This window comes from Uloborus diversus, unplaced genomic scaffold, assembly GCF_026930045.1.
Source record: "Uloborus diversus isolate 005 unplaced genomic scaffold, Udiv.v.3.1 scaffold_12, whole genome shotgun sequence".
Taxonomy (NCBI): Eukaryota; Metazoa; Arthropoda; class Arachnida; order Araneae; family Uloboridae; genus Uloborus; species Uloborus diversus.
Window position 1 is genome coordinate 834,018 of NW_026557876.1, and position 27,210 is coordinate 861,227.

Sequence of the window (27,210 nt, forward strand, 5' to 3'; positions counted from 1 at the left end):
TGGGGTTTTCTAGATATAAATCATATTCTTTCTGTTGGAATGACAGTAGAAATTGAATTTGCTTATTGAGAAATTTGTTTGTTACTGTTAATTTCAATACACGCGTATAGGATAGAAATTTATGTGATGTAGCATCGTGCTGAATCACTTCCGTTTAATTCATCTTCTTTTATTATTTATTTCAGTAGCTTCATGAAAAAATGCCTCTAACATAAGAGAAATTCCCCTTTTTTTTTTTTGAAGAAATGTGATTGTTAAGAACTATTGTTGAGCAAATACAATGTACCCGATAAAAAAAAATGTAAAGTTCAAAGAAAATACAGGCTTGGGGGATGTAAAATTAGAGTTGGATTGCATATTCTGCATTTCAGTTGTTTTTTGGCCAAATACTTTTAATGTTTAAAAGAAGGTTATACTTTTTTAAAAACGTGCTGAAAATCATTTTTCAAACCTTTAATTATGTATGTTGAACTGTTAATGAAATGAATTTTTAGACAAAAAGGAGGAAGCCATTTGGAAAGTATCGTGGCCAAATGTTTGGTATTCTGCATTTTTCCAAAGCACTGGTCGCATCACTAGTGAGAACAAATAATTAAGGCAGGGCTGGGGGGGGGGAATTTTTTGGTGTTCATGTTAATAAATGATTTAAATCCCTTGTTTTTAAGTCTTAAGTTTCTTTAATGCTTCGGTATTAAAATGTTTGATTTGCGAAGAATTCATTTGTGAATTGTTGAAAAATATGTTTAAATTTATGTTTCATTTGATTTTAATTTCAGGATATCCTCAAAAGGAAAAAGAAAGAAATCGAGTATTTTTGCGAAGGTCAAAAAAAGAAAAACTGAAGTGGAAATGAACTCGGTAAGTGAGACTGTGTGTTTTGTTATTACTCTCCCAAAATGGAACTAAATTCAATGAATGTTTTGCGACAGCATTGTGTACTAAAAGCTTTGCAAACGAACTTCCTCGGAGCAGAGCGAATAAGGCGATGAATTTCTAAACGCACTTTTGTTTCCACTGCTGAGTTTTGTTGAGTGCGTCGAAATGACTCGCACTCAAAACTGAATTTCAGGTTGTCGTACTTTCTTTAACGACATCATTCCTCATAATTTGGGTTTGAATGCAAACACTTCGAATTCCCATTCCTTTCCCACTTCACGTTGTATTCGATCCGTTTCCCGAAGCGCTATACTTCGACGATCCGCGTCATAAAATCTTCGACCGAAACGTTTCTGTGAAATAAGTTCAAACGTTGTAAATGGGTGGTGCCAGATCCTCGTGACACAATGTTTCGTTCGCTGTCACGAATCAAAAAGCACGTCGAGTGTCACGAACGTGGGGCCGACCATTCATGAAATGGTGACTGAAAAGCATGCATTCATAAAATAAACTTAGAGCAATGATAACAACTACTGTCGGTCCATGGACGCCCCCCGAATTGTAACGACTGAATAGAACCAGGGTTTGTGCTGCCGCCATGGGAAAAAAAATAAGCAAATGTCAGACCTGGAAAAGTCATGGAAATTTATTCAAAGTCATGGAAAAATGTCCTGGGCTTGGGAAAAGTAACAGTAGCTAAAAAAGCCTTAGAAATCTTGAGTGATTTAACAGTTTTGCACATAAAAGCTGTTAAAAACGGGGAAATATAACGATCCCAAAAAGAAATCTGAATTTTGAAATCTGATTGCATCCACTTCGGTATCAGCCGCACGTATTTTCTTTGCAATGTGATTTTACTGCTTGGACATCGCTCATTTTGAATTTATCATTATTTTCAACTCTTCATATAATTTATGTTCTGTAGTAGCGATTTTCCACGGTCTTGATTTTGTCCCACCCGCTGAAAAAATGAAACAATCAATTCATTGCAAGTTTATTTCTATCACCCATAAAACCTTCATTGCTGAACTCATCCGAGTTTGTCTTAATTTGTCGAAAGTTTTAGAAAATTTAGATCTTAATTGAGGCGATAAAACACAGGAATAGGGGGATTTCAATGCTCTAAATAAACCTCATGTAACAAGGTCATGAAAATTTTTATGAAGTCATGAAAAATTCCTTGAAAAGTCATGGAATTTTTTCATGATCGAAATAGAGTACGAACCCTGAAAAGCAAAGCAAAGAGTGAAAATTGAAAGTTGTTTTAAAAGCCTTGTTTTTATTAATTATTAATATATTTTATTTTTTTAAATACAGGATTATTGCAACAGTTAAAATTTTCAAAAGCACGGAGATTTTCCGGTCATTTTCCATCAATGAAAATCACGCGAATGTATGCTGACGACAGTCTGTTATGATTAATCGCTCATATTGCTGCATTAATAAAACTATTTTTGTTCACAAAAAAATTTAAAAAACCACACAGCCTTGAGGCTATTGGTGCCAAATTTAACCACACCTGTTTACATATATGTTCACATTCATTCCAAATTTCATCCAGAACGTAGCATTACTTCTGGTGATATGGCACTCTCAATGATAAAGAAAGAACGTTTGATTGCACCGCCCCTTCATTATTTCTTGAGATATAGCAGTCACAAGTGACAACGAAAACCATTCTATAGCTCAGCCTCCGTTTGAACTATCGACACCAAAATTGAATCAGCACCTGTACTTGTTAGGGGCAACAAATGAACTAAATTTTATTTGATTCCGCCTGTTACTTCCTGGGCAATAGCAGGCGTCAGGGTTGGGTCGTCAATGAACGAACGGGTCAAAAAGAACGAATCCTCAAGATGAACCGAGCCGTTCGTTCACTTAAAATAAACAACTCTTCTTTTGAGCGGTGAGTAGTTTGGAACATTGTGTTGATGCACTTGTGAGGAAATCTCCCCTCTTTTTTTTGGTAATTGCTAGATTGCTTTTCTGCATCACAAGGAACATCCTTTTCAGTGCATAAAATGTGAGCTAATGAATGTGAAAAAATCCGACTTTTGTCGGATGTCTTTAAATCTACAAGCTCACGTTTTGTGCATTGAAAAACATTCCTTGTAATGCCAAAACACGTGTCTGCAGTGTTCCTGCACATTTGTGCTTTTGACGTCGTTTTATTTTTTAAGAAAAGGTATTTTTATGCTTCAAAAAACCATTTTATAATATAAAAAAGCATAACAACTTTCATTAATCTTCAAAATTTGAATTTCACTTTTAAATTTGAATTGTAAATGATTACAGTATATTATATGCTTGCACTTTTTTATTAATTGTAAAATCTGCTTTGAACAATGTTCAATTTTTTACAACTACTCGATATTGTCGGTGTACCGAGTAGTTACAGAGTACTCAGTACTTCTGTCGTAATTGCATTCTTCTTCAAATTTTTAACTCTCAATCAACGTCAAATTTCCTTTTTCTCTATTTGCAGTACAGTATATTCATTCCAACTTTTTTACTTTCGGCTTCATTTGTCATTTTTCTTGAATCTTCGCAGTTCATTTGCAGTTTTCCAATGCATCCATCAGTAATGTTTTATGAAACTTGTTTGGGCTACGAGCAAAATATTTGGACATTCGACTTCCTGTCCCACGCACCTGCTAAAATTCTCCTCACGTTTTCTGTCGCCAAAATTATTTCTAAAAATAGCTTTTATCACTTTTCTGGCAAACCTTTTGTTTTCTATAACATCCCTATCATCTGTATTGATTGTGCTTCTCTTTTTTTACTGATTATTACTGTCTAATGTTGTTCTCCAATAAAAAAAAAGTTGCACTTATTTTCTGTTCTCATCTGTACTGTGGAATATTTTTTGGTGAGACTTTTTTTTTTGTAATCTGGTACTCCGGGTGACAGAGTTGTTCAATGGGGGGGGGGGGGGGGGGAGGGACATTCAAGTATAAATATATACGTAACTTATTGACTCTTATATTATTAAGTACCTACCTATTGCTACTTATAGATGATTCTAATCTAGTTACAAGGGACATGAATTCTTCATTAAAAATTTCAATTTGTACGCACGGTTTTTTCCCTAATAAAATAGTAACCAAATTTTTCAACATTTTTGTGCATGTGAAAATGAAAATGTTCAAAATATAATGCAATAAATGACTAAAATGCTATAAGTGACAATTTGGAACTGAAGGGAGGAAAAATACAAATATATTTGAAAGTTTTGGCACAGCTTTGTGAAGATTTTCTTCTCTTGGCTATGGTGCCATTTCAGGATCTAAAACATCCGCCTGTAATCGTAAAACATCCGCCTAACTACTTTGGGAAAAGGCCAATAATTTGTTTCTAAAACTTGTCAAGCTACCATTGTTTTTCAATATGTAGTTACAGAATGTATTATATTGAAAAAATGAATTAAAAAAAGAATTCTTAAAATTTTAGTGCATCTATTTAAACATCAATTTATTGTTCTTTAATCGACAAAGATTTAAAAAAGAATTTTCGTTAAAACATCATGTAAAACTTACATGCAGAAACCATCAAAAACATTAAGCTTTTTTCTTTCTCCGCGCCTAAATATTGCACATTTTATAACATTCTTTTGAGTTATGTATGGAACTGAAATGAGTTAGTTGTCTAGGTAGTGTTTGGAATTTCCTTTCAATACTATACCAACAGTTACACAAGAAGTTCCGTCTAGAACTATACGAGCCTACTTTCCCGTGTATCCATACTACTTTCTACTACCTGATCAATATTCTCAAAAATAGCTAAAATCGCAAGTTGTTTCAAACATATATTTGCTAATTTCTAGGAATAAAGTATTCCTCACACATCTAAAAAAAATTAGATGCGTAAAAAAAAGTACTTTTAAACAAAGCAGCTAATACACTTTTTTCCCCCCAAAAAAATTCTTTAACAGCTTTCAAAACGAAAAAATAATAATTAAAATTAATAAGCTTATTAAAATAAATACATCATATCAAAAAAAAAATCGTTTATTTTTCCCCTGTTGCCAAAAGTAATTTTTTAAATGAATTAATGCACTTAACAAAATAAATAAAAACAATAAAATGTCAACTTAAAGAAATACTTTTCATTGTCAAAAAAAAAAAAAAACAATCGTCTGCGCATATCTTTATGTAGAAACATAAATGACTTCGAGTTTATTCGCCAAAAACTGAATACCTAAATTGAAACTTTAGCGTAAAAATAAAAACAAGTCATATCAACAATAATTATTTCACAGTTAAAACCATAGCTGCGGAGTCGAAGTCAATCTCATTTTGAGATAAAGGAGTCGAAGACGAATATCCAAGAATCGGAGTCAGTCATTTGGCCTCCGTGTATAATTTTTTGCCAAAGCTACGAAGTCGGGGAGTCGGAGTCCGATTAATTGTCGGAGTCAGGTGCCTCTAAATTCTCGGAGTCTGGAGTTTGGCGTCAAGAGCTATTTCCAACAAAATTTGTTTGAAATAAATCCGCCTTCAAGTACGGAATCTACATTGACTTTCAGTTTCCCCGTAGGCGCTAATGTTAAGGGATTTGAACTGTTCAAAATTGAACGGAAAATTGTTCAAATCAAAAATATATTTTACATACAAGTTTTTTATCAAAAGCTTTTTCCTACAAAGTTTGTTTGAAGCGAGTTCGCCTCACAGTTCGGAATTGCCATGAATTTCCCCGTAGGCGCTAATGTTAAGTTTTTTTGAACTGTTCAAAATTGAACAAAAAATAGTTCAAATCAAAAAGTGAAATATGGGAATGAGGTGTCCTCGCCGAGATCTTTCGAATAAAAAAAAGTTTGTTCGAATTGGACTATTCACTCAAAAGTTATTGGGGGGGGGGGGGGGGGGACAGACAGAAAGACGGACCGACAGACATTTTTCCCCATTTCAATACCCTATTTTCCAATTTTTAATTTTTCAATATTTATTTAATTATTTTATTTATTTTTGACAATTTTTTTGTTTTTTGCGATATTTTTAAGATGCATTAAGCCTTCTTTCATGCTTTTTTCTTCTTTTTCTGACTTTTACTGGGAAAGTAGGCTAAAAAGTTTTGAAGTTCTCCCAACAGTGAGTCTCATGTGCAGTTTGAAATGATTTGAATTAAATGAGAAAAAAAGTGTCACATACAGTTTCGATTAAAGAATTGTTTTGTTGTGTGGGTTGAGGTTTTTTTTTTTCCTTCATACATTGACGACTGGTCTTGAAAAAGCTATTTGCAACATTTTCTTAACCACATTTTTTTTTTATTTGTTTATTATTTTTATTTTTTTTGCTTTTTCATAAAGCATTTGTACTCATTTTTCATTCAACTCATAAATGGATCAATCATTATTGTAAAATTACTTATTGCAGTAAAAAAGGAATTATACGAACATTAAAAATAAATATTATCAAAAGATATTTTTGGGAAGAAAGAGAAATTACTTTTATAACAACAAAATAAAATTCATGATACAATATTATTCTCTATCTAAAAGGTTAGTGAACTTAGGACTGGGTGAAATCACAAAACAAAATTAACCAGGTCTGAAAGTTTTTCTTTTGGAAGATTATTATAACTGAATTTGCATTTATGTAAGCCGAAAGGACATTAAGACCTTTTGGTGAACTTAAAAAAAAAAAGAAAGCTCTGTAGTAAAAAGCAAGTTGCCCTAGTTCAACTTGCCAAATGTCTTCAGTTGTTAATTCAATAAAAGTGCTCAAGAATTATCACAAGTCAAGGTTTACTCTTAAGGATAGGAGAATAATGCATTTTTTTTCCAAACGTAAATTGTTAATTTTTCTACTATGCTGTAGCATCAGAAATAGAACTGGTGTTGCTTTGAACACATTTTAAGGCATTGACTATAGTTAGGCTTCAACATTTCTGACATATGTGTCCTTTTAAGCTTAATAGGATTTAACTTTCATCAGAGAATTGATTTTATGTCTGTCCTCCTGCAACTGTTATGACACTTGGCCAGCTCTCGTTATGATTCGAAAGAAAATGATACACTGTGTATGTGTTTTTTAGTTTCTTAATTTTTTTGAAATGAAATTTTACGTAACAGTATATCACACACCTAATACGACACCGCCACAAGTCAAAAAATGTCGATTTTGAATTATATATATAGCCAGGTGCATTTGCCTAGTGCAAAACTTTTGGCCTTATTTTTGAGATGTGTCAGTGTGTTACTATAAGAATTGAAGCTAAGGAGCTTCAATCACATTTCAATTGATTTTTCTCGAAAAGTAGTTTTTGCAAATGTGGTGGTTTTGTACTAGGTGTGATATGTGCTAGCTTTACAGTTTACGAAATAAAGTATTGAGAAACTTTATTTCCGAGAATGACCTCGGGAAAATTAAATAAAATCTGATAATAATTCAAATTGTCTGCCAGTTAAGTGAATTCATACTTGTGCATTCTAAATGTGTTTGAATGATTCTTTGAAACTTTAAAAATAAGTCAAATTTTACCTTTTTTCTGAAAAACATGTTTTTTTTTTTTTTTTTAAAGCGAGTTTAATAGAGGTCATTGTAAGGGAGAACCGAATTCCTTACTAAATCGAATTGCGGACAGTCAAGTAAAAGCAATGAGCAATCGTGATTGCTCAAAAAAAAAAAAAAAAAAAACACGCTTTATTTTGGTACTAAATTTTTGTGTGTGTGTGGAAGGTGTGGAATGGTCGGTTCGGGAGAAATGAAGCAATGGAAACTGACTTTCAATTTAAATAATATTTTATTCAAAACAAATGTATAAGTATAAATAGGAAAAACAAACATTCAACATTTATAAAATCAAATTCCCATAAACAAATTAAATATTTCCCCCCAACATACATCAGCAAGAAATATCACATTATTCGTTTTCTCTAAATTTCAGTTCTAAAACGTCCTTAATAAACAACCCTGAACACAATGCCACATTGTTGGTACTGTCCAGGAAAAACTAATGGAAAAAAGTTCATACCCCTGGGAGTCCACACACAAGCACTTGACACTAGTGATGTGGATCGGGTAAATACCCAGCGGGTAGGTAAATATTTTTTGGGTATTTACCCGAGTATTTACCCAAGGCCTAGGTAAATACCCAAAAACTGGGTATTTTACAAAAAAATGCAAAAAGTGAAAGGGATTTTTTTTAAAAATATAAATATAAAATAATTGGTAAAACTGACACATACATATGTATTACACAGTTTATAATATTTTTTATTGAAAGACTTGATGAAATTATGAAAGAAACATGTTGTGATACAAAGAATCTTTCTTTTCAATGTCATAATTGGAGAAGTATAAGCAATTTTATGATGAACTTCAGAATTTCAAAATCACAATCTAGGTTAGTCATATCCAAAATGGAAAAAAAAAAAAAGGAAGCATGAGGGATGTTTGGAAAAATAAAATAAGGAATTTTAAAAAGACTGTGATGCTATTTATTGTTATTATTGCTGTTTATTTGATAACGTGGCAAATATAGAAACAGTTTTCACATTAGTAAGCAAAAAAAAATCAAAATATTGTTTTCTGTTGCCTTGCTCATTTGCATTTGCTCCCCCAGTACTTCATGATGAAGATTTATTCAAACTATTTTTAATGCACGCAATTAGTGATGTAGGGTGGGAAGGTAAATTATTTTTTTGGGTATTCATCCAAAAGCAGGGTAAATCCCCTAGTAATTGCGCATTTTGCGAAAAATGTTTGGGTGGTATCAAAAGGTGAGGATTTTTTTTTAAACATAAATCGTAAAATGAAAGATTAAAATATAAAAATTTATGTATTATAATTTTTTTACTTAAATGCTTGATGAAATCTTATCACTAAAAAAAAACTGTCAGAATTTAGAATGAACTATTCTAAAACTTAAATGGTATGTTTGCTTTTTTTTGTAACAAGTTAAGCTTTTTACTTTTTGTAGAATGACTTTTTCTATCTGAAGTTTGACTATCAACATTGAGTAGGCATATCCAACACATTTAATGTTAATATCATATTAGATTGCTAAGTTTCTTCACACAATAATTCTTTAAATATGTGATCAAAATACATTTTTTTGGCAAAAATTTATTGTTTTGTATATGGTTGGTTATATATACATAGTAGTGGAATACATACAGAAAAGTATTTTAGTTGAATATAAATTTTTGAAATAAATACCCGGGTAAATACCCATTTTGGGTATTTACCCAGGTATATACTGTTGGCATAATTAAAGTTAAGTTTAAAATCCAAAGGTTAAGATATTTAAACTAAGCCAACATTAACTGGCCGTGTAATGTCAAGTTGGAGACAAGCAAAAAAAACATGTTTCAGAAAAATACATTTATTAAGTATGACTAGAATTTTATAACATCCCCATAAAATACAACCCCAAAATATCATAACAAAAGTGGTTCCAGTAAATAAAAGAAAAATGTCACCAAAATGTCGATGTCGTCGCTGGCCGGTCTGAAGGATCAACTTGAAGTCACACAAAAGGTCCGCCGGATCACACTTCAGGAATGTCCGTAATGGAAAGGCAACATTAGACAATTCGTAGATCGGTGAACATCTCAGGTAGACACGTAGGAACTCACTTCCCCGGCATTTTAATTGGCCGGACACAACACAAGTGTTTCTTCACCTGGACTCACTAATTCCAGGACTTGGAAGATTTAATATCACATACCACAAAAAACCCCCGCTAGCATCGCGGGGAAAAACCCCCCCACACGTGAGCCGGACTAGGCTTTACGATCAAAACAACAACTGGGGATCGTTGAGAGAAGAGAGACTGCTGCCAGCCACTCGCCACAATATATATGTTATATCAACCAATGAGATTCCATGCCTCGATGACGTCACCACACTAACTTCTACTTCGACCATCACTCATTTGTTTATTCCACTGCCGGAATATTCGTACTCCTCTCCATAGCACGTGCGGTCAACAAGTGGAATTAGTTCGAATCAATCAGGTGACAACTCAACTCTTCTGAATCGACACATCGAGACATGCAATCTTCGATGGTTTCAGTAAACAGTCGCCATTAATTATGGCGTGGGGGAATCGTCGATTGAAGTGTTAGCACCAACTAGTTGACAAGTTCTACTTTTACCAGACTGGGCTTAAAGTAGGTACACTTAACTTTAAATTATTTTCTTTAAATTATCGGCTGTGGACCGAGAATAAAAAATAAAATAAAATAATATTTTATGCCAACATATACCCTATGTATTTACCCCTAAAAATAAATACTCGGGTATTTTACATCACTACTTGACACACAAAACATGAAGGCCACATCCACCAATAGGATGTACTGTGGAGTTGAAAAAAACCCACGTCCACTCGTCGACGACAGATCGTCCTCTGTCAATGGTCACTGCATTCCAGGCACACCCCTGCCACAGTAGAGGACTCCTCACCATTTGCAGCACAGGAAATTATTCACCTGGTTTCCATGCAAAACAGGAGAACATTCAGTAGTAGAGTCTATTAGAGGTCACCTCACCCTAATAGGGGACACGCAGTCTGAGAGATGCCTCACCCCACACCGACCGGCTCGGAACCCGGGACGAGCAGCTTCGGATCCTCCGGTCCTGTTAAGCCTAATTCTCAATGCTTCTTTCTAAATTTTAATTTCACAAAACCGCCTTCCAAACATAGGGTACTGTTTTAGAACTCTTCCTGCACTTCTAGCAGGCAAAACGAATTTTATTTTACATTTCTTTAATCAACTTCCATGTCCCCTGCGTGGACAAATCAACCAGAGCTCACATCAAAACAAACCGTCTGCAGAAGGGAAGCAAATCATGAGAGATCGATGGATCGATTGACTTTCTATTCAAACCATCTCCGTTACCCCCATGCAATGACGTGACGGCATCAAAATTTGCATCTGTTGCCTCTCAAAGCGACTCGAAACACAGTTAATATTTTAAATTATCTTCTTCACTGCTACCAGCAGAAAAATCCTCGACTCTCGAGGCCCGACGTCACGTCCGCCGATGGGCGAAACACGTGACCGACTTGTCGGGTGTTTAGTCACCGGGGATTTCTATACGCCCGCCAGATAATTACGTCTTTTGAGACCGGGAATCTATTTTTTTCGGATAGGTTTGAAATCACGGGTAAGTTTTAAACAATAAAAATACATTCAAGCCTTTTACGAATCTCTCCGAGAACCAAAATAATGGCTTTTGTCGACACCCGTGACGTATCGCGCAGTGACGAAAGCTGGTCTACGTAGCCAAAACGTGTGAAATCCGAGATAATTGGTATTCTGCTGTACTTGGCATTATCATGTTTTTTTTTCTTTTTTTTTTTTTTTTTTTTGTCTTCAAATACAGATTACTTTTGATTAATTGGTTTGTATATCATCCAACAGGAGAATGATGAGCCTAGGGCTACAAGGGGACCAGGAAGACCTAAGGCTGCAGCCAAGGAACCAAAAAAGGTACCTTTCTTCGCAATGTGATCTAACAAAGCTTCTTCGCTATTGAAGGTTGGTGTCTTACACAGTTTTTGTTTTAGGCAAGCAGTAGTTCATCTGCCTCTTCTGGAAAACGTAGACGTGGAAGACCTAGGAAAGTTGTAAGTCTCTCCAAATTTTCTCAAATATGAATCTAGAAAGGATCATTTTTATTCCAAATCCCAGTTGCAATTTGCAAAATATTTTTTTCCTGAACAAAACTTTAAAAGGACACTTATTGAATGATCCTCGTATTAACTATTTCATGCTAGTAATTAAGTATGTATTATAATTAATCATACTTTCACCAAAAGTCTTTTCTTAAGGGTGGCTCTCTTTTTCCCAGCTTCCAATTGGGTTTTAAAAGGTAAACTCCCTTTGTGACAGACATGAACATGAGACAACTTTTTGTTGATTTTCAAGTAGTAAATTTTAATTGATTGGGAAAAAGTTGTCAGGGGGTGATGGGAATATTGGCCATGGTTGCAAAAAACACTAAAATTTTGATTCAAGAACAAATATTTTTAATTAATTGGGTTCAATCCTGCTGTGAGAGATAATGACAAAATTGCGACATAGATTTTGAGTGACCATATGTTATTACCATTTGCTCTTAATTGGTACGGATGTCAAGTCTAAATTTTTTTAAGAATCAAAGTTACTCTAGGATGTGTGAAGCAGAGAAAAAAATATTGAGAAATTTGTAAACAGTAACATAATATCAAATATTTATCAGTGTGACAGACATGATGCATGTGCAATAGGGTTGGTCACAACGTACATGGGGGAAAAACTTTTTTCAACTAATCTTTTGCGGCACCCCCCTAAAATGTGCCAATAGACTAGAAAATGTGATTTGGAAAGTTTCCAGTCATTTCGATGATATTAACACGTGCCTCCAAGAGGCTAAAATTGCGGAAAATGGCAATTTTTAGCAAAAAGACGTAGTTTTTCATCTGTAAAATCAAAACTATTCATTCTAGAAACTTAGTTCTGGTCTCATTTTATAGGGAATTTTATTCTCTTTAAGTCTGATTTCATCTAAATTCTTGTAAAAATTGATTGAGCATTATTCAGGATTTTTCAAGTCAGTTCGTAGCTAATATCCTCAAAATTGCGTAAAAAGAATGAATCATTATAATATTGCTTCTTTTAGTTAATGGTTGTAACCCCCTTGCAATGTTTAGCTATCAGAGCAAAAACAGTAATATTATCAGAAATATATGCAGTGAAATCCTGTTGCAACGAATACCGATACAAGGAAATATCTGTTTCAAACGAAAGAAATTTTCAGCTCTGTTTTAATTTCCATTACGTTGCTTGAATTTCATTGCTACTAAAACCTCGTTACAACGAAGGAAATTTCTGGTAATTTGAAGTTCGTTGTAACAGAATTTCACTGTAATATAGTTATGTCTTTAAAACTCAAAGCTAAAACAAACAACTGCATGTAAAACTTATGAAATAGCTGACGAAACGTTGCTTTCCTCCTCGGTGGTCAGCGCTAAAAACTAGCTTAAAAATCCCAGTCTGGTAAGGGTTTTAGACCCCCCCAGAGAAGGGAAAAACTACGATTCCCAGGAAAGTGGCCTGTGTTCTCAGACGAGGCCTTGTTAGGGCTTTCGTTAAAATGACAGTCCTTTTATGGCTCCTTTCTGCAGTACAAACCTGCGTTTTCCGAGTGCAGTTGTTACGGAAAAAGGTTTTGTACTTAGCATGTCTTAGAAGTTAGTTTGAAAGCGGTTTTGATTTGTGAAATAGGTACGTCCACTAGTCCTCAACCAGATATTTTTCAAGTATTTGAGGATGAATGGTATAGATAAGAGGCAATTCGAATCAAGTATAGAAGATTAAAAACAAAATAAGCAATCCAGGTGAAATTTCAAGCTTTCTTTTTGAGAAATAAAAACAGTAGCAGCTTGGGGATGGCTATAAAAAGTTCATTCCACTTTGCTTAACTTATTTAGGGAGTCTTTCGCCAAACAATGTTACTTTTCGTTATTCATCACACGAGATGGATGGCCATATGAGGCAGTGAGGAGCAAAGAGACGCAGGTGGACTGTTTTAAGTTTCGAGTAAAACTCGTTTAAAGATCAGAATTGAATTTTTTTTCTAAATCATTCTATACAGTAGGACCTACCAGGGCTACAAGTATCATCTCTTTCCCCAAGACAGAGGCGAGGTTCACCTACCATTTGTACTGGTTATCTCCAAATTTTAAATTTTGCCACTTAATCCCTCACTACCACATATGACGTAGTGAGAAGCAAAGGGATGTAAGTGGACTTTTTAAAGTTCCTCATAGAATGCGTTTAAAGTGCAGATCCTAGGTAGGCTTTCGTTGAACTTTTTTTCTAAGTCATGCTACAGAGTTACTACTCTTGCCCCTAAGCAGAGGAGACGTTCCTCTATTATTTGTAATGATTATCTCGAAAATTTTAATTTTGTCAATTACATTCCTTTGCTTCTCACTGCCTCATATACTCTTTAAGAATATATCTTCTCAGGGATCAGATTTTCTTAATTGATTTAAAGATAAAAGGCGTTGAAGATATTTGGTTGTTTATCAACAATATTTATTAAAAAGTATGGTTTACTGTCTGCGATCCAGCATCGGCCCCCAACCGAGATCTACAGTTAGTAAAATCTTCGGTTCAATACAAGAGTATTTATGAAGATGATGTAGGCACAGAACTACCTAAAATAATTAATCATTTGTGGTCCCTGAACTCGGAGAAGGTTGCATTTCCCTTTTTGATGATACTTTAGGGAGAAAAAAGAGATCGAAACAAAGACGGCCGCAAAATTAAAATCCGAAGTAGGAGATGATGAAGATGATTGTGATGATAGGGATTCAAAAGCACAACTCAATCTGAAAGAAGCTTAGTTTACTGGACAAAGAAGTAGATTTTTTCATTTCTTCTCAAACGTTTTAAGAGATACAATTTTTTACAGAGATTCGAAATCGATACAAAGTTTTTAAATACTGACCTCGATGAATGAATAGTGTGAAAACCAATATTATATTAAAGCTAAAAAGATAGTAAACAGTTTAAGGGTTGTCAATGTCACAGCTGAAACAAGTGTAAAACTAATTTCTAACTAACGATAGTTTCTATTACAAGCTATGTCCGAATGCAGGCACATTTTTCCACATTCATCAAAATCTGTCATATCGAAGCCATTACCACTTTAACTTCTCAATGAAAAGTAATAACATAATGATGTATAATTTAAGTGTAAGCAATAAAACATATTAGATTTTTTCTTTTCTTTTTGTAATTTTTTAACTCTGCCTTCTCTTCTAAACTGCTTAGTTATTTTATTTTAAACCAACAATTTGTTGCATTTAATATTTAAAGTACCTCCAAACGAAGCCTTTTTTAATGGATAAATTAAAATCGACAATGAGCAAATAAATGTAATTGAAAATTGTAATGCTTTAGATCTTTGTATGAAAATTCCTTATTGATGGTATCTTCCGTGACCTAACCTGGGAAATGTCCAGTACCATTCTATAAATTTTGTTTAAGAAATGGATAAGATTTCTCATCACGAGAGAATAAAATTTCCCATAAAATGAGACCAGAACGAAGTTTTTAGGATGAAACGTTTTGGTTTTAAAGAAGAAAAACTACGATTTTTTGCTAAAAATCACTGTTTTTCTCAACTTTGGCCTCTTTGCGGCACATGTTAATATTATCGGATTGAGCTGAAACTTTGCAAATCGTGTTTTCTAGTCCATTGGCACATTTTAGGGGGTGCCGCGGAAGAAATTCGGAAATAGATTTTTTGTGACCATCCTAATGTGCAATTTTATATAAACTTAACTATTTATTCTTTAAATATCACTCTCTTTTTCTTTCACTACAACTTAGAGATTATGTATGATCAAATAGAGTGGAAGCAGTAACAATTGCTGATATTTGTTGTATCTCATACCAGACAGCAGGATCTTCAGGTTTTCATTAAAGCATGTCGTTTATTTTTGTTGGTACGAAGCATTTTATTTGTACCGGTTCTGCCCGAATTCTGATCATTATTCCACGAAAAATATCATCATATTGTACATTTGCCACATTGCATATTGTGATGTGTTGCTTTTTCCCTGGAAGTATTTTTTGTTACCGCCACAAGTAATGAAATTGAATAGAGTACACTATTTAGACTCTGAAGTACAGTCGGACCCTGATTTAATGAATTAATCGGGACCAAAACTTTTATGCGTTGAATCGGGGTTGTTCGTAATATCGGGGTGCGAAAAAAATTAATTTCTCTTATCTTAAAGCCTCAATAGGCAATAGACTTATATCCAGCAGTTTTCTTATTATCCCGATATTTTAAAGTACTCATAATCCGATTGCAGAAATGAATTTCCATTATGTAAAGAAATTTAAGCAATTTTTTGTTCAAAATGTTGCAACTCATGAAAATGATCACAAACACAAAATATGGAAACCCTTTTTAACTTTAAAAAACGTTTAGTTCCTTCTTGCAAGTAATTTCTCTTTGAGTTGTGAGCCAAAACAATATTTCCTCGCTTGAGAAAAATAGTGACACGACTCAAAAAAGACAGAAAATAAGATTTTCAACTGATAATACAGTTTAAATAAATGGATCTGTTATTTGGAATAGAGGCACACGTCGTAGATAGCAAAGTTGCCGGTTTATGGCAACTTTGATTCGAGTCGCACTCCCTCTTATATTTTCCCTTTTACGTCAAAACAATTGTGGGAAACAGTTTCATATAATTTGAACAACGACGGTTGTTGCCGACTTGCATCCGAAAGTGTGAACCGGCACTTGTACAATTGTCCGAATCAGAAGAAAATTTTCTTTAGAAACTCGAAATGTACTTTTACCAAAAGAAAACATTTATTTAAATTAAAAAACATTTAGGTATCTGACACCAGGTCTAAAATTTATAATTTTCTTCAAAGAATGGATTTTTCTTTCTATATATATTTTTAAAAATGTAAGGTAAATTTTAAGAAATTCTAAAATTGAAAAATACAAACAGCCAAGTACGTAGCATTAAATAATTTTTTTTTTGCTCTCCTGCAATATCTAAGCATCTCACATAGCACTCAAAGATACGGATTCATACTAGTTTGTTACTTTTTTTTTAATGTTGTGTTATTCATTTCCAAATGTTGATGTGGAAATGTGTTTGCTAATAATTTTTGAACTTGATATTTTAATTAAACTTGTAAGCCATTTTTCAAAAGATAAATAAAAAAATAATTAAAATCTCTTGGGGTGGCATAGAGCTAAATTCGGCTCTCGTTTTGAAGTATGAAATTTTGTGAAGGGGCCGCAAAACAAACCCAATTTGTATCTGTATCGACCCATGATATTGATGCCATTCATAAATTTTCATAAGTTAAATATTGTTTTAATTCAACCCTGTTCGGGAGTTGGATTAAACGTAACTATTTTATATACTTTCAAAGAACGCAACTTAAGTGTTTAACTTTCTTTGATTGATAGCAGTGATGGGGGTGCAGCCATGAATTCTGCTGTGTGTTCCATATTTCGTTCTGATTCTTTACAAATCTCTTTCAGGCCCAGCGTGACCTTGAAAATTGCAGCACGAGATGCAAGGAATCGGGGGCAAAATTACGATCCCAGGCCACGAATGCAGGCCTCCTAAAAGCGGAGACTGGCAAGGAACTGCAGGTACTGATTGTGATTTGTGAATATCTTTTTGTCGTCCAATACAACTTGTGATTCATGACAGAAGTCCAGTTTAGAAAGGCTTAGTTTGCGAAATGTGAACAGTGATCATGAGTTTCTGGAGGAAGTTTTTTGTCTTTGTGATACCTGCCCTTTATTGGTAAACAGCTCTTATGCTAACTTGCGCAGTGTCTGCTCCTCTCATTAAGTTTTTTTTTTTTTAACTTCACCCCATTTCCTTTCTTCTTCTCTTTTCTTCCTTCTCCTCCTCTGTTGGCAGGCCCCCTCGAATTCCTTCCGATTCTCAGATTCTGTCGAGACTAATCAACGCGTTTGGGGTGGTTCAGTTTTAATTTTTTGGTTAAGAGCTAAGGGAACTACTATTTACAATCCACACGCAGTACAGATTCGAAAGATTCGAAAGGGCTTCTGGTTCTCTTCCGACAACAAACTGTCCATTGTTCTCTCGAGGACGCTAACAACTCACAGTGCTTCGATTAGTGCTGGCTGGGTGGACAAAAGTCATGTTCGAAGTTCTCAACTTTGGTATTGGGATGATGCAAACAATAAACCAAAACTTGATACATAGTTATTTGTTTTTGTCTAACTCCCTTCCGTCACGTGAGTAATAAGGTTCAAAGGTACGTATCCGTGTGTAATAGAATAAATCAGTTGAGTTCCAGACATCGTTTCATCACACAAAATTAAACTGTTCTTAATTTCATATGATTTTATTGGCAAAATGGAATCTCTATTGACCGACACACTGAAGATGCTTTTAAATCATTTTTCAACTTGTAAATTGTAATCCCATTAAAAACACAAAATGTACGAAAATGCCGAGCTTCACTTCCACCGTAAAAAGTAGTGAAAGTTCAAGTCAGTTGTTTTAGTTAATATTTTGGGAAGCGTCTTTTTAACAACCTATATGAAATACACAAATTATAACAATGGTATAATTGGAATTCTATACTACCTGGAAGTTGCAAACACATTCTATCAAGTGCAAAAAAAAAAAAAAAAAAAAAAAAAAACGTTTTTAATCAATATCTTCGTTAATTAATGTCATCCGAAGAAGTAACCTAGCTAAGAACGCTCAATCAACTCTCTCCTTTCGAACACTTTTTTTTTTTCAAACTCAGTAAATCTGTTAAGGCGCTAGAGTGCCACAGACAGATACGCAGATACACAGACAGCTCAAACTAACAGGTTATAAAAATGAAAAAATGAGCCAAGATCAGTCAAAGTGAGGTTCTGTGTAGAGGGTGTCACCGATAAAAGAATTAAGGGGTATCGAGTTCCACAGCAGTTCTTCGAGGAATGCCAGATTGTTCTACTTTCGTCGAGTCATTTTGAAAACAATTTTTAACTTTCTTTGATACCGGATCTTAAACTTCCGGCGAGTTTTAATCGTCAATAAACTATTTTGAAAACCTTTGTGTACTCCAACTATAAAGCAATTTGCCACGTCTTTAATCCATTATGAAGGAAAGTAAAAAATTGTTCACATGTCTGTTTTGTTGGGATCATTTGTTTTTTGAAAGCTAATCAAAAGCTATAGTCTTTATTTTCACTTAACAGTCTTTATTTTTTTATTTATTATTTTTTTTCTAGTCCACAAATTTAGGGACAATTGAAAAAAAATAGTGAACTCAATGTTTCAACTATTTGTCTTATAATCATCTCAAGGTGGCGAATTCAAGCTTTAGATTTGCGAATTAAATTACTTGATGGATCATTTTTCACTTTAATGAAACTTTAACTATTGCTACAAACTCCGTTCTGTTAGAAAATTACACATTTAATTTTAAACATTAGCATCCTTGTTTTTGCAACGTTTGACAAACAGTTTTGTTTCGATTTATTTGAGGAAACATTTCAAAATTGCGCCATGAGTCAGTCAGTCAGCATAAAAAGTATACTTTTCAGATCTTAATTGCGTTATAACTATAAGGGGTGAATTCATAACATTTAGGATTATTGATCTCAAAGCTCGAAATGATCCACGCAAGGTAAAACACACCCTGGCAGATGCGTTGCCTGATTTCCGAACTCTGCTCGCACACTGCCGTGTGTCTAAATTTTGTCATGATTCCGTCGATAAAACGTAGGCTAAAATACATCGACACTCGATCTTTGTCCTTCATTTCTTGAATCAAGAAAATAGCGGTAAAAGGGATACTTGCAAAGAATCACAATGGAAATCTTTTGAAAATCTTCCTCGGCTCTCGTAGGGGGCCATGCCCCCCTTCTGGAGCCACCACCAAGACAGAGAGAAAGTCTATTTCATCTCCTGGTTCCTAAGGGAGTCATTACTTGAGAAGCCATTTAGTATCATCATAAAGTGAACATCCATCAAAATAGGCCCATTTCAATGAAAACCTCCCAGAAAAAAAAAAGAAAACAGCCTTTGACTTTTTTTCTGTAAAATTGTCGCAGGAAAAGGAACCGTCCTTTTCCCACTGTCTTTTGGAAGTGTTGTTTTCTCTGTCAGCGAGTCGCGATTCCGCTGTCCATCCTAAGAGCCCTGTGTTCTCTCTGTTCCAGCGGAGTGGCCGAGGAGCAGATGGGGAGCTGCCATCGACGTCCAAGCGTCAATCCCAAGATGGCGAAGGAAAACCTCCCAAGTAAGTTGTCCGTGGATGAAGTGACATTGTGCTGTCGTTCATTCAGAACGGGAAGGGAAGTCTTCCCTATTGTGTCACATTTGGAGATGTAAAAATTATGGAAAATTTAAAGTGTTGGTAAGGAAAAAAAATTCGGGGGAAATTTGGGGGGAAATAGAAAAATAGAATTTTTTGTCAAATAATGTGTCACATTCTAATGGATTAATTAGTTTAATTATCAGATGGTTTTGAAATTTCCAAGGCTTTCCTCAATCCAAATTGTTATTTAGTGCTTCCAGGGTTGTTTGGTTTAAACCGTGGTTTAAACCAATTGGTTTTTTAAAAAAAAACCATGCGGTTTTTTAAAAAAATGTTTTTTTTTTAAAGGCCAAAAAAAAAAAAAAATCCATTTTACAAGTTTACATTGATTTCCTCACACATATTGAATAAGAAACAAATTAGGATTGGAAAAAGCTTCAAAGCTTGTCTTTTTGTTCAAGACAATCAACTAAATGAATTTTTTCTAAAGACTGTTGGAGAAAACAACGGTTCTTTGGTTTAAAGCAAAATATTTTTAATCAGTTACAAACAAAAACTGTAAAAATACATTTATAAATAAATATACAGGGTGTCCGAAAAGTCCTTGACACATTTAACCTAAAATACCATTGTTATGTATCGAGGACTTTTTGGACACCCTGTATATGTAATGTATTCAACTCATTTCAGATATATGTGTATAAATCTTTTTACAATTACATAAAATCAACTTTACACCACAATAACATATGCATAAATACATAGCAACTTTTACGTTATAAATTATTATTTTTATGTTATTTAGTACTTTGAACAAAAAGCAAGTTTTGAAGCTTTTCCAGAGCCTAATCAATTTTTGAGTTATGAATGATATCTAAATGACGAAAATATATGCACTGCACTCTTCTGAAGCTGGTTTTAGTAATGTTGAAGACTTTTAAAAACGGTTGCATTGCATTTTTCAAATTCTTTTTCCTGGCTTTTTCACCACTCAGTCACTGTTGCAGAAGATATAATGTTTTTGGCAAAACAAATTTTCTTGAAATAGAATTTGCTACACATTTATTTGTTCTAAAGAGTTTGCATTTAATATTTTTTAAACTTCAATGCTGGATGCAACATGTATGCCAGTTAATAAGCTGTCATTTAAGCCATGTTACACCAATTTTTGTATTTTTGATTCGGTTCTTTGTTTCAGCGATAGTCGATATCTTTTCCCGAGTCTTTCCAAAACAAGAAAGGAGTCGAATATAGGGCAGCACTTTTTTTTTTAAACTTTGTCAGTACAACAACAATCGATTTTTTGACTGTTCTATCATGTACTGTTGTACATTTTGCTTTACTTCAATATTTGCGACACTGTGTATATAAAAATCAGCGTTATGTAAGATCAGAAAGAAAAAATAGGAAAATTGTTCTTTTGAAAAGATGATGCTTAAAAATATAACTTTTACCTTTATTCGATAATTATTCATATTATGTTGGTTTTATGAAGTTTTTTTCTTGGATCTTCATTATATTTTATCTTAACCCGCATCACAACCACTTCTTGAAGTATCATAAAGGGTCTATATATACATGCATACTAATATGTTAATCAAGTCAAACATTTCAATCATCATTTCCCCGCAGAAAGCTATTTTAATTATTTAATTTAGTTACAAGATTTTGTTCTTATCTCTTTAATTAATCAAGAAATTAGGTATAATGTGACTACTAAATAACTGTAAGTTACATGGAACCTTAATTACCTTCTGAAAATTAATTGTTTTTCTCGCAAATAGTGTTAAAACCAAAAAAAAAACGGTTTTTTTTGGAAAAAAAACCGGTTTTTTTACCATCCCTGAGTGCTTCATCTCCTCTCCCTGTCGATGCCATTCTTGCGTCAATTTCATTTTTGCTTTCCATTTGAATATTTTAAGGGTTTTCTTATAAGTCAAATCATAAACTGACATTTTTGCACCCCACGGTGAATATCCAGGCTTTTAATATGTTCCCTGTTGAAAACGAATAGTCGCTGAAGTGCTACATTTTTTAAAGTGAAACACGAAAACATCATTTTGTAAAACAAAAACAAAAAAAAATGTTTATTAGCCACTGCATCATTATCTATCATCGTTATTTGTTATCTACCAGAGTTAAGGGTCCATCAACTGGAGTTTGGGTTAAAACTTAAAACTACCAAAATATCCCCAAACAGGCAGTCGCTGCTTTCAAATGTACATGGAAGCAAATTACCAACCCCCATACCATGACGGGCGACTTTCTAGTGAAGTTAAATAACACAATTGGGGGATTATTTTATGCTTCGGAGCAACTGTTGACATAGTTTAATGTTATGGAGCATTAGTTTAAGCTTTAAATTCTTTGCACGGGTATCGCCGTGAAGGTACAGCTAGTATGTATATAAAGTGAAAAATTAAATGCCCGCCGAATCCCCCCGCCCAATTTTAAAAAACCATCGGTTAGCCATGCCACTGGTTAGTTGTGTACCTTCAAATTTTCTGATCCCCAGCAAATCTGATTTTAAGGTCCCCTACTAAAAATCGTATTACTGTATATTTGAAGCACAATTTTTCGATTTTGTTGGCCTTCTTTCTAAATTTTGCGAAATTGAAGTTTTAAAATTGCGATTGTAAGCCATTCTTAAATTGCCTTTTTGCAACTTCGATTTCTGAGGAAAAGTTCCAAACCCCCTCATCCCTTCCCCTAACTTCATCCAAAGTGGTCCACGAATGCGTTTAGAGGATTTTATGTAAGATGTAAGGAGAAGTTGTTCAAAGATGAGACTTCCGGAAAACGGTTTTGATATTAAAGTTCCCGAAACGCAATTTTAGATCATCTTCGGTAATTCAAAAAGGTTGAGGGTTCGGAGGCTCGCTCCCGGAAATTTTCCGAATTTAAACTCCTGAACCGCGATTCTAGGGCACCTTTGATGACCTGACGATAAGAGATAAGGTTCCGGGACTGCTCCAGTTTTTTTGAAAATCAAAGTTTAAAAATCACAAATTTTTGGGAAGGTTTCGGAACTTGGCCCCGGAATTTTTCGAAATATAAGTTCCAAAAAATGTAGTTTTAAGCAATTTTTGAACATATTGCGAAGAAAGAGGTTTTTTTGGACTCTCTTCCGGAATGTTTCCGAAATTGAAGTTTAAAAACACAATAGGCTGTTTTTGGTGAATTAAAGGAAATTATTTAGAGGATCTCTTCCTCCTAACTTTCTTGGTAAAGTCCGTATCTTTTATTTGTTTTGAGGGAAAAAAATGAGAAAACTTAGTAGGTAATATATTAACAATTGCCTGCAAAAAAAGTAATCTTAAAACAAAGTAGCTATTCCATTTCTTTTCTTTAAGTTAGGAGGTCAAGAGTTGATTCGATTTTCCCACCTAATGTCAGGGACACTCTTTACTGAATAGGCCAGCTAGGCCATGACCTAGAACCCCGGCCATTCGGGGGGGGGCCCCCAAATGGCGAAAACTGTTTTAGCAAGTGGCAAAAATTGCAACGTATGGCTATAAGAGGGCCCGGAGAAAGTGTTTGGCCAACGACCTCTGATATCTTACTGGGGGGGGGGGGCTAGACCAATAGGCTCAGAGGCCCAGAATCAATATAAGTCAATTGTCTGCCTGAATCAATTGTCTGCCGGATTCGGATATCTGGCTCTGCATTTCTTTTTATTAACATTGCATCTTTATTCATTTTTACGAAATGCTGTTTCAGAATAAGGAATTGAGCTTTTTCACAACTCATTTCCTCAAAAACAAATTAAATGCATTTAAATGTAATTTTAGAAACCTTTCTATTTTCATGTAGGGTGTGTACGAGTCGTTCTGCACATTCAATGAAACACTAAAAGAGAGGAGCCCCAGATCACATCGTAGGGCACAAACTTTAAACGTAAAATATTTCTGCGTATAAACAACCCTAGTTTCAACTTATAAATCAATGTTGTTGTTGAAACTGAAAGTAGGTAATTTAAATAGAATATTCTCCATGTTTTGTGTTCATGTTTAATGACCGACGTTGTTAAATCATTGATGTTTATGCAAATGAACCTTGTTTTCATTTTTTACCCCCATTGCTCTTGGTGTGGCCACAGAGTGTTGTCCAATGTGTAAAGCTGTTGTGGCGGTCAGGGACTTTTGCTTCACTTTCCCACTCAAGCACGTGTAAACTGTAACGATGTTTTCAATATGCTCATCTTTACTAATAATAAAGCTGAAAGTCTCTCTGTCCGGAGGATGTCTGGATGTCTGTAGGATGTCTGTGACGCGCATAGCGCCTAAACCGTTCGGCCGATTTTCATAAAATTTGACACAAAATTAGTTTGCAGCATGGGGGTGTGCACCTCGAAGCGATATTTCGAAAATTCGATGTGATTCTTTTTTTATTCCAATTTTAAGAACAAAATTATCAGAAGATGGACGTGAAATTATCATAACGTGGAACCGTCACATGGGCACAAGCCAATGGGCGAGATGCGAAATGATCATAACGTGGAACCGTAACACGGGCACGAGCCAATTGGCGAGAAAATTCACCATACATTGTTTGTAAATATACAGGCGAACCAAAGGACCTTTCAATTTTTCTATTACGGGCAAAGCCGTGCGGGTACCACTAGTAATAAATCTAGTTTGGTGGAAATCGAGTGCTGTCTCTCAAACTCCAATCCAGTCAAATTCATGATGGAGTAAGAATTTCGGACATTGAATCAATCCAAATGTCCCGTACCTGCATCAAGCTAAATATGCTTAGATTTGACAGTTATCTTTCACTTTGGAGGTTTTCTAGTCCAGATTTCATTCAAAAAGATTTCATGGGATCAGAAGTGGGAAAGTGATCGAAATTCCTCCCGCTTTCAGTTTGAACGGAACGTGAATCTCTCTCTCTCTCTCTTCCAGGAGACGCCATCCGGAGGACGGAGCTGCGTCGGAGACGGACGACAACGGGCGGACCGCGTTGCATCGTGCGGCAAGGTGCGGAGACACGGAGAGGATTAGAGCGTTGCTGGACGGAGCAATGGACACGAGGGCGAGGGATGTGTATGGAGGGACGCCCCTCCACCTGGCCCTGTTGTATGAGAAGGAGGCCGCGGCAGAGCTGCTGGTGAATGCGGACTGCATCACGGATCTCGTGGATAACTACAGTCGCACCCCTCTGCATCACGCTGCCGGGAGTGGGTGCGTGAATGTCATCCGTATGCTGCTCGCGGGGGGAGCAGACGGAAGTGCGAAAGACAGAGATGGATGGACGCCCCTCCATGTTGCCTTGTCCTGGGGGAAGGAGGCCGCGGCGGAGGTACTGCTGGAGGCCGCCCCCGAATGCGACGGGCCGGACCGTCGGGGCCGCACCCCCCTGCACTACGCTGCGAGAGCAGGTCTCCCGCGGATTGTTCAATCTTTGCTGTCGAGGGGTGCGCGTTTGAAGCTTAAAGATAGAGATGGACATTGTCCCCTGTATTTAGCCTTAACGGAACGATACGACGGTGTGGCGAGAGTGCTCCTGGCGACCTACGCGTGGAGGGACAGCGAGATACATTGGGAGGAGATGCGGCTCTCGAAGGATGGCGAGGAGCGCGGCGTCCGACTTCTCTCCGAGTGCGAGGCCGAGATGAGGGAGGCTCGGGTGGAGGGGTCCCGCCTCTCCCTCCGCGACCTCGCCCGCCGACCCCCCTCCCGCCTCGCCCGGTGCCTCTCCGACGAGGCGATCCGGCGGCTCTCGGACCGGGACCTCCTGGCGCGGGACTTCCCGCTCTTCGGCGACCTCCTCCTCGTCCGGCTGGGGGAGGTCCGGGAGAGGAGGGCCCTGGAGGACCGCTTCCTGCGCTGCTTCCCCCTCCTTTGCCCGCCGCTGCCCCCCACCTGCACCGACGTCCTCCTCGCGTGCCTGGCGGACGACGACCTGAGGCACTTCGCCCGGGCCGCGGAGCTCTAGTCCCCGAGATTCCGTTCGGGTGCCTCGCGATGGGAATGGGAAAATAGAGATCACAGGACTTTGCTCGAACTGAATGAACCTATTGTTTATGAATGTAGAAAGTGCCCGAGATAGTTGACTGAACTTTATCTGCTGTTGTTTCCGTGAACGAACTCGTTTGTCTTGTCAAGAATTATTCTGAGACACCTTTCAAATGGCTTTGTCTATCGTGTGCAAAATGCTTTGTGTGTATCAATCACGTAATAAAAGGAATATTCAAGCCATTGATAAAATCTCTTTTATTGTACCCTATTGGCACGAAAGAAGTAGAGTGAGCCGAAAATGTTGACCCTGCTAAAAAAAACTGAGAATGACGTTCACATGGCTCGATGCGTCATCGGGGAATATTTCGATAATTGGGAATCTGTCTCGGCCGTCTCATTTTTTGGGGTAAATATTTTTATTTCGGTAAAATACCTCTGGCACTGGAGCCAAAAAATGGACGCCAATGCAGAAAGATCGCCAGATCCCCAAGTGTTGAAATCTTCCCCAGAATATGCTTCTGCGTGCAATTCACCAAAAAAATTGAAAATCGCATTTTTTGGACTTACGTCGGTCTTGCTCTGAGGTACAGATTTAAAATTACTACTAAAAATTTTGGGTATTTGTACTTGCAGCTTTTGCAACCGAAGTCTGTTTATTATTGGGCAGTGCCTGATATGACAAAAAAAAAGCTTATAATTTAATGCATTAGTTATCTTACTAATGTATGTAAACAATGTGTTGAAAAGCATGCATCCATTTAGCCGAAAAGGAAACTGTTTCGGAGCTGCTAAGAATCTGTTGAATGCAAAAATGTGGGTAAATGGCTGTGAAGACTTGACGGCACAGAAGAGCGTTTGTCGGGTGTCTCTTCGTCCATAGGCTCACATTTTTATGCATTGGGAAGCAGTTTCCTCCACACAATGCAACGATGTACGTTCATTCACATATATGCAGTCATTTACATTTTCCAACATTGTTTATGTTTATACTTAGCTCAAATGTTTTGATTCGTTTATCTATGTCAGTTTGAAGATTCACTGTGACAAAAAAACATGACATTTCATGTAAAACCTGTGTCAGTTTTTTTAAGCCCCATAGAAAAAAAAATTTTTTCTTTGAGTCATATACTTTTCCTTTTAGTTTTATACTAAAAAAATCGGACGGTGCATATAAAAAAGAGCTCTTTTAACATTACTGTGAAGCACAAAAATGCTAAATAGAAGAGTTGATTTTTTTAAATGAAAAGAATCCACTTTTTTAACTTTGTAGCCTTTGATTTTATTTTACAATCAGAAGTAAAAATAAAATAAGTAAGGTCTTAAATTTATTCTGAACAGTGCTATACCCTATGAATTAAGATGAATCTTTGAGGGCATCATTCATTCGTCTATGAACTATGATCGGCAAGTCGTTTTATCTGGGGTCCTGGGAAAGAGTCATACCTTACGATCTTTTCAAAATTTTGCTCACAAATTGATATTAAAAGCAGTGGTGTTCCCATCTCCATAAACGCTGGATACTCTCAAACATTTTTTAGACACGGCGTACACCCTGAAACTTCATAAACTTTCATATTATGACATACTATGTATATG

General features: G+C 35.7%; 1 protein-coding gene across 1 annotated transcript; it reads left to right on the top strand.

The window, feature by feature from the left end:
- The first annotated feature begins 799 nt into the window (after nt 1-799).
- LOC129232386 (ankyrin repeat and protein kinase domain-containing protein 1-like) lies at nt 800-25,926 on the top strand. Its single transcript, XM_054866535.1, has 6 exons — nt 800-858; nt 11,249-11,317; nt 11,395-11,454; nt 16,899-17,012; nt 19,557-19,636; nt 24,559-25,926. The coding sequence occupies exons 1-6, from the start codon at nt 850-852 to the stop codon at nt 25,589-25,591; spliced, it is 1,365 nt and encodes a 454-aa protein (XP_054722510.1). The 5' UTR covers nt 800-849; the 3' UTR covers nt 25,592-25,926.
- The last annotated feature ends 1,284 nt before the right edge of the window (nt 25,927-27,210 follow it).

What these genes read in the sequence shown, in the direction of transcription:
- LOC129232386 (XM_054866535.1), top strand. An exon ending in CAGCCAAGGAACCAAAAAAG is followed by an intron (nt 11,318 to 11,394) that starts GTACCTTTCTTC and finishes TTTTTGTTTTAG; the next exon opens with GCAAGCAGTAGTTCATCTGC. An exon ending in AGACTGGCAAGGAACTGCAG is followed by an intron (nt 17,013 to 19,556) that starts GTACTGATTGTG and finishes TCTCTGTTCCAG; the next exon opens with CGGAGTGGCCGAGGAGCAGA.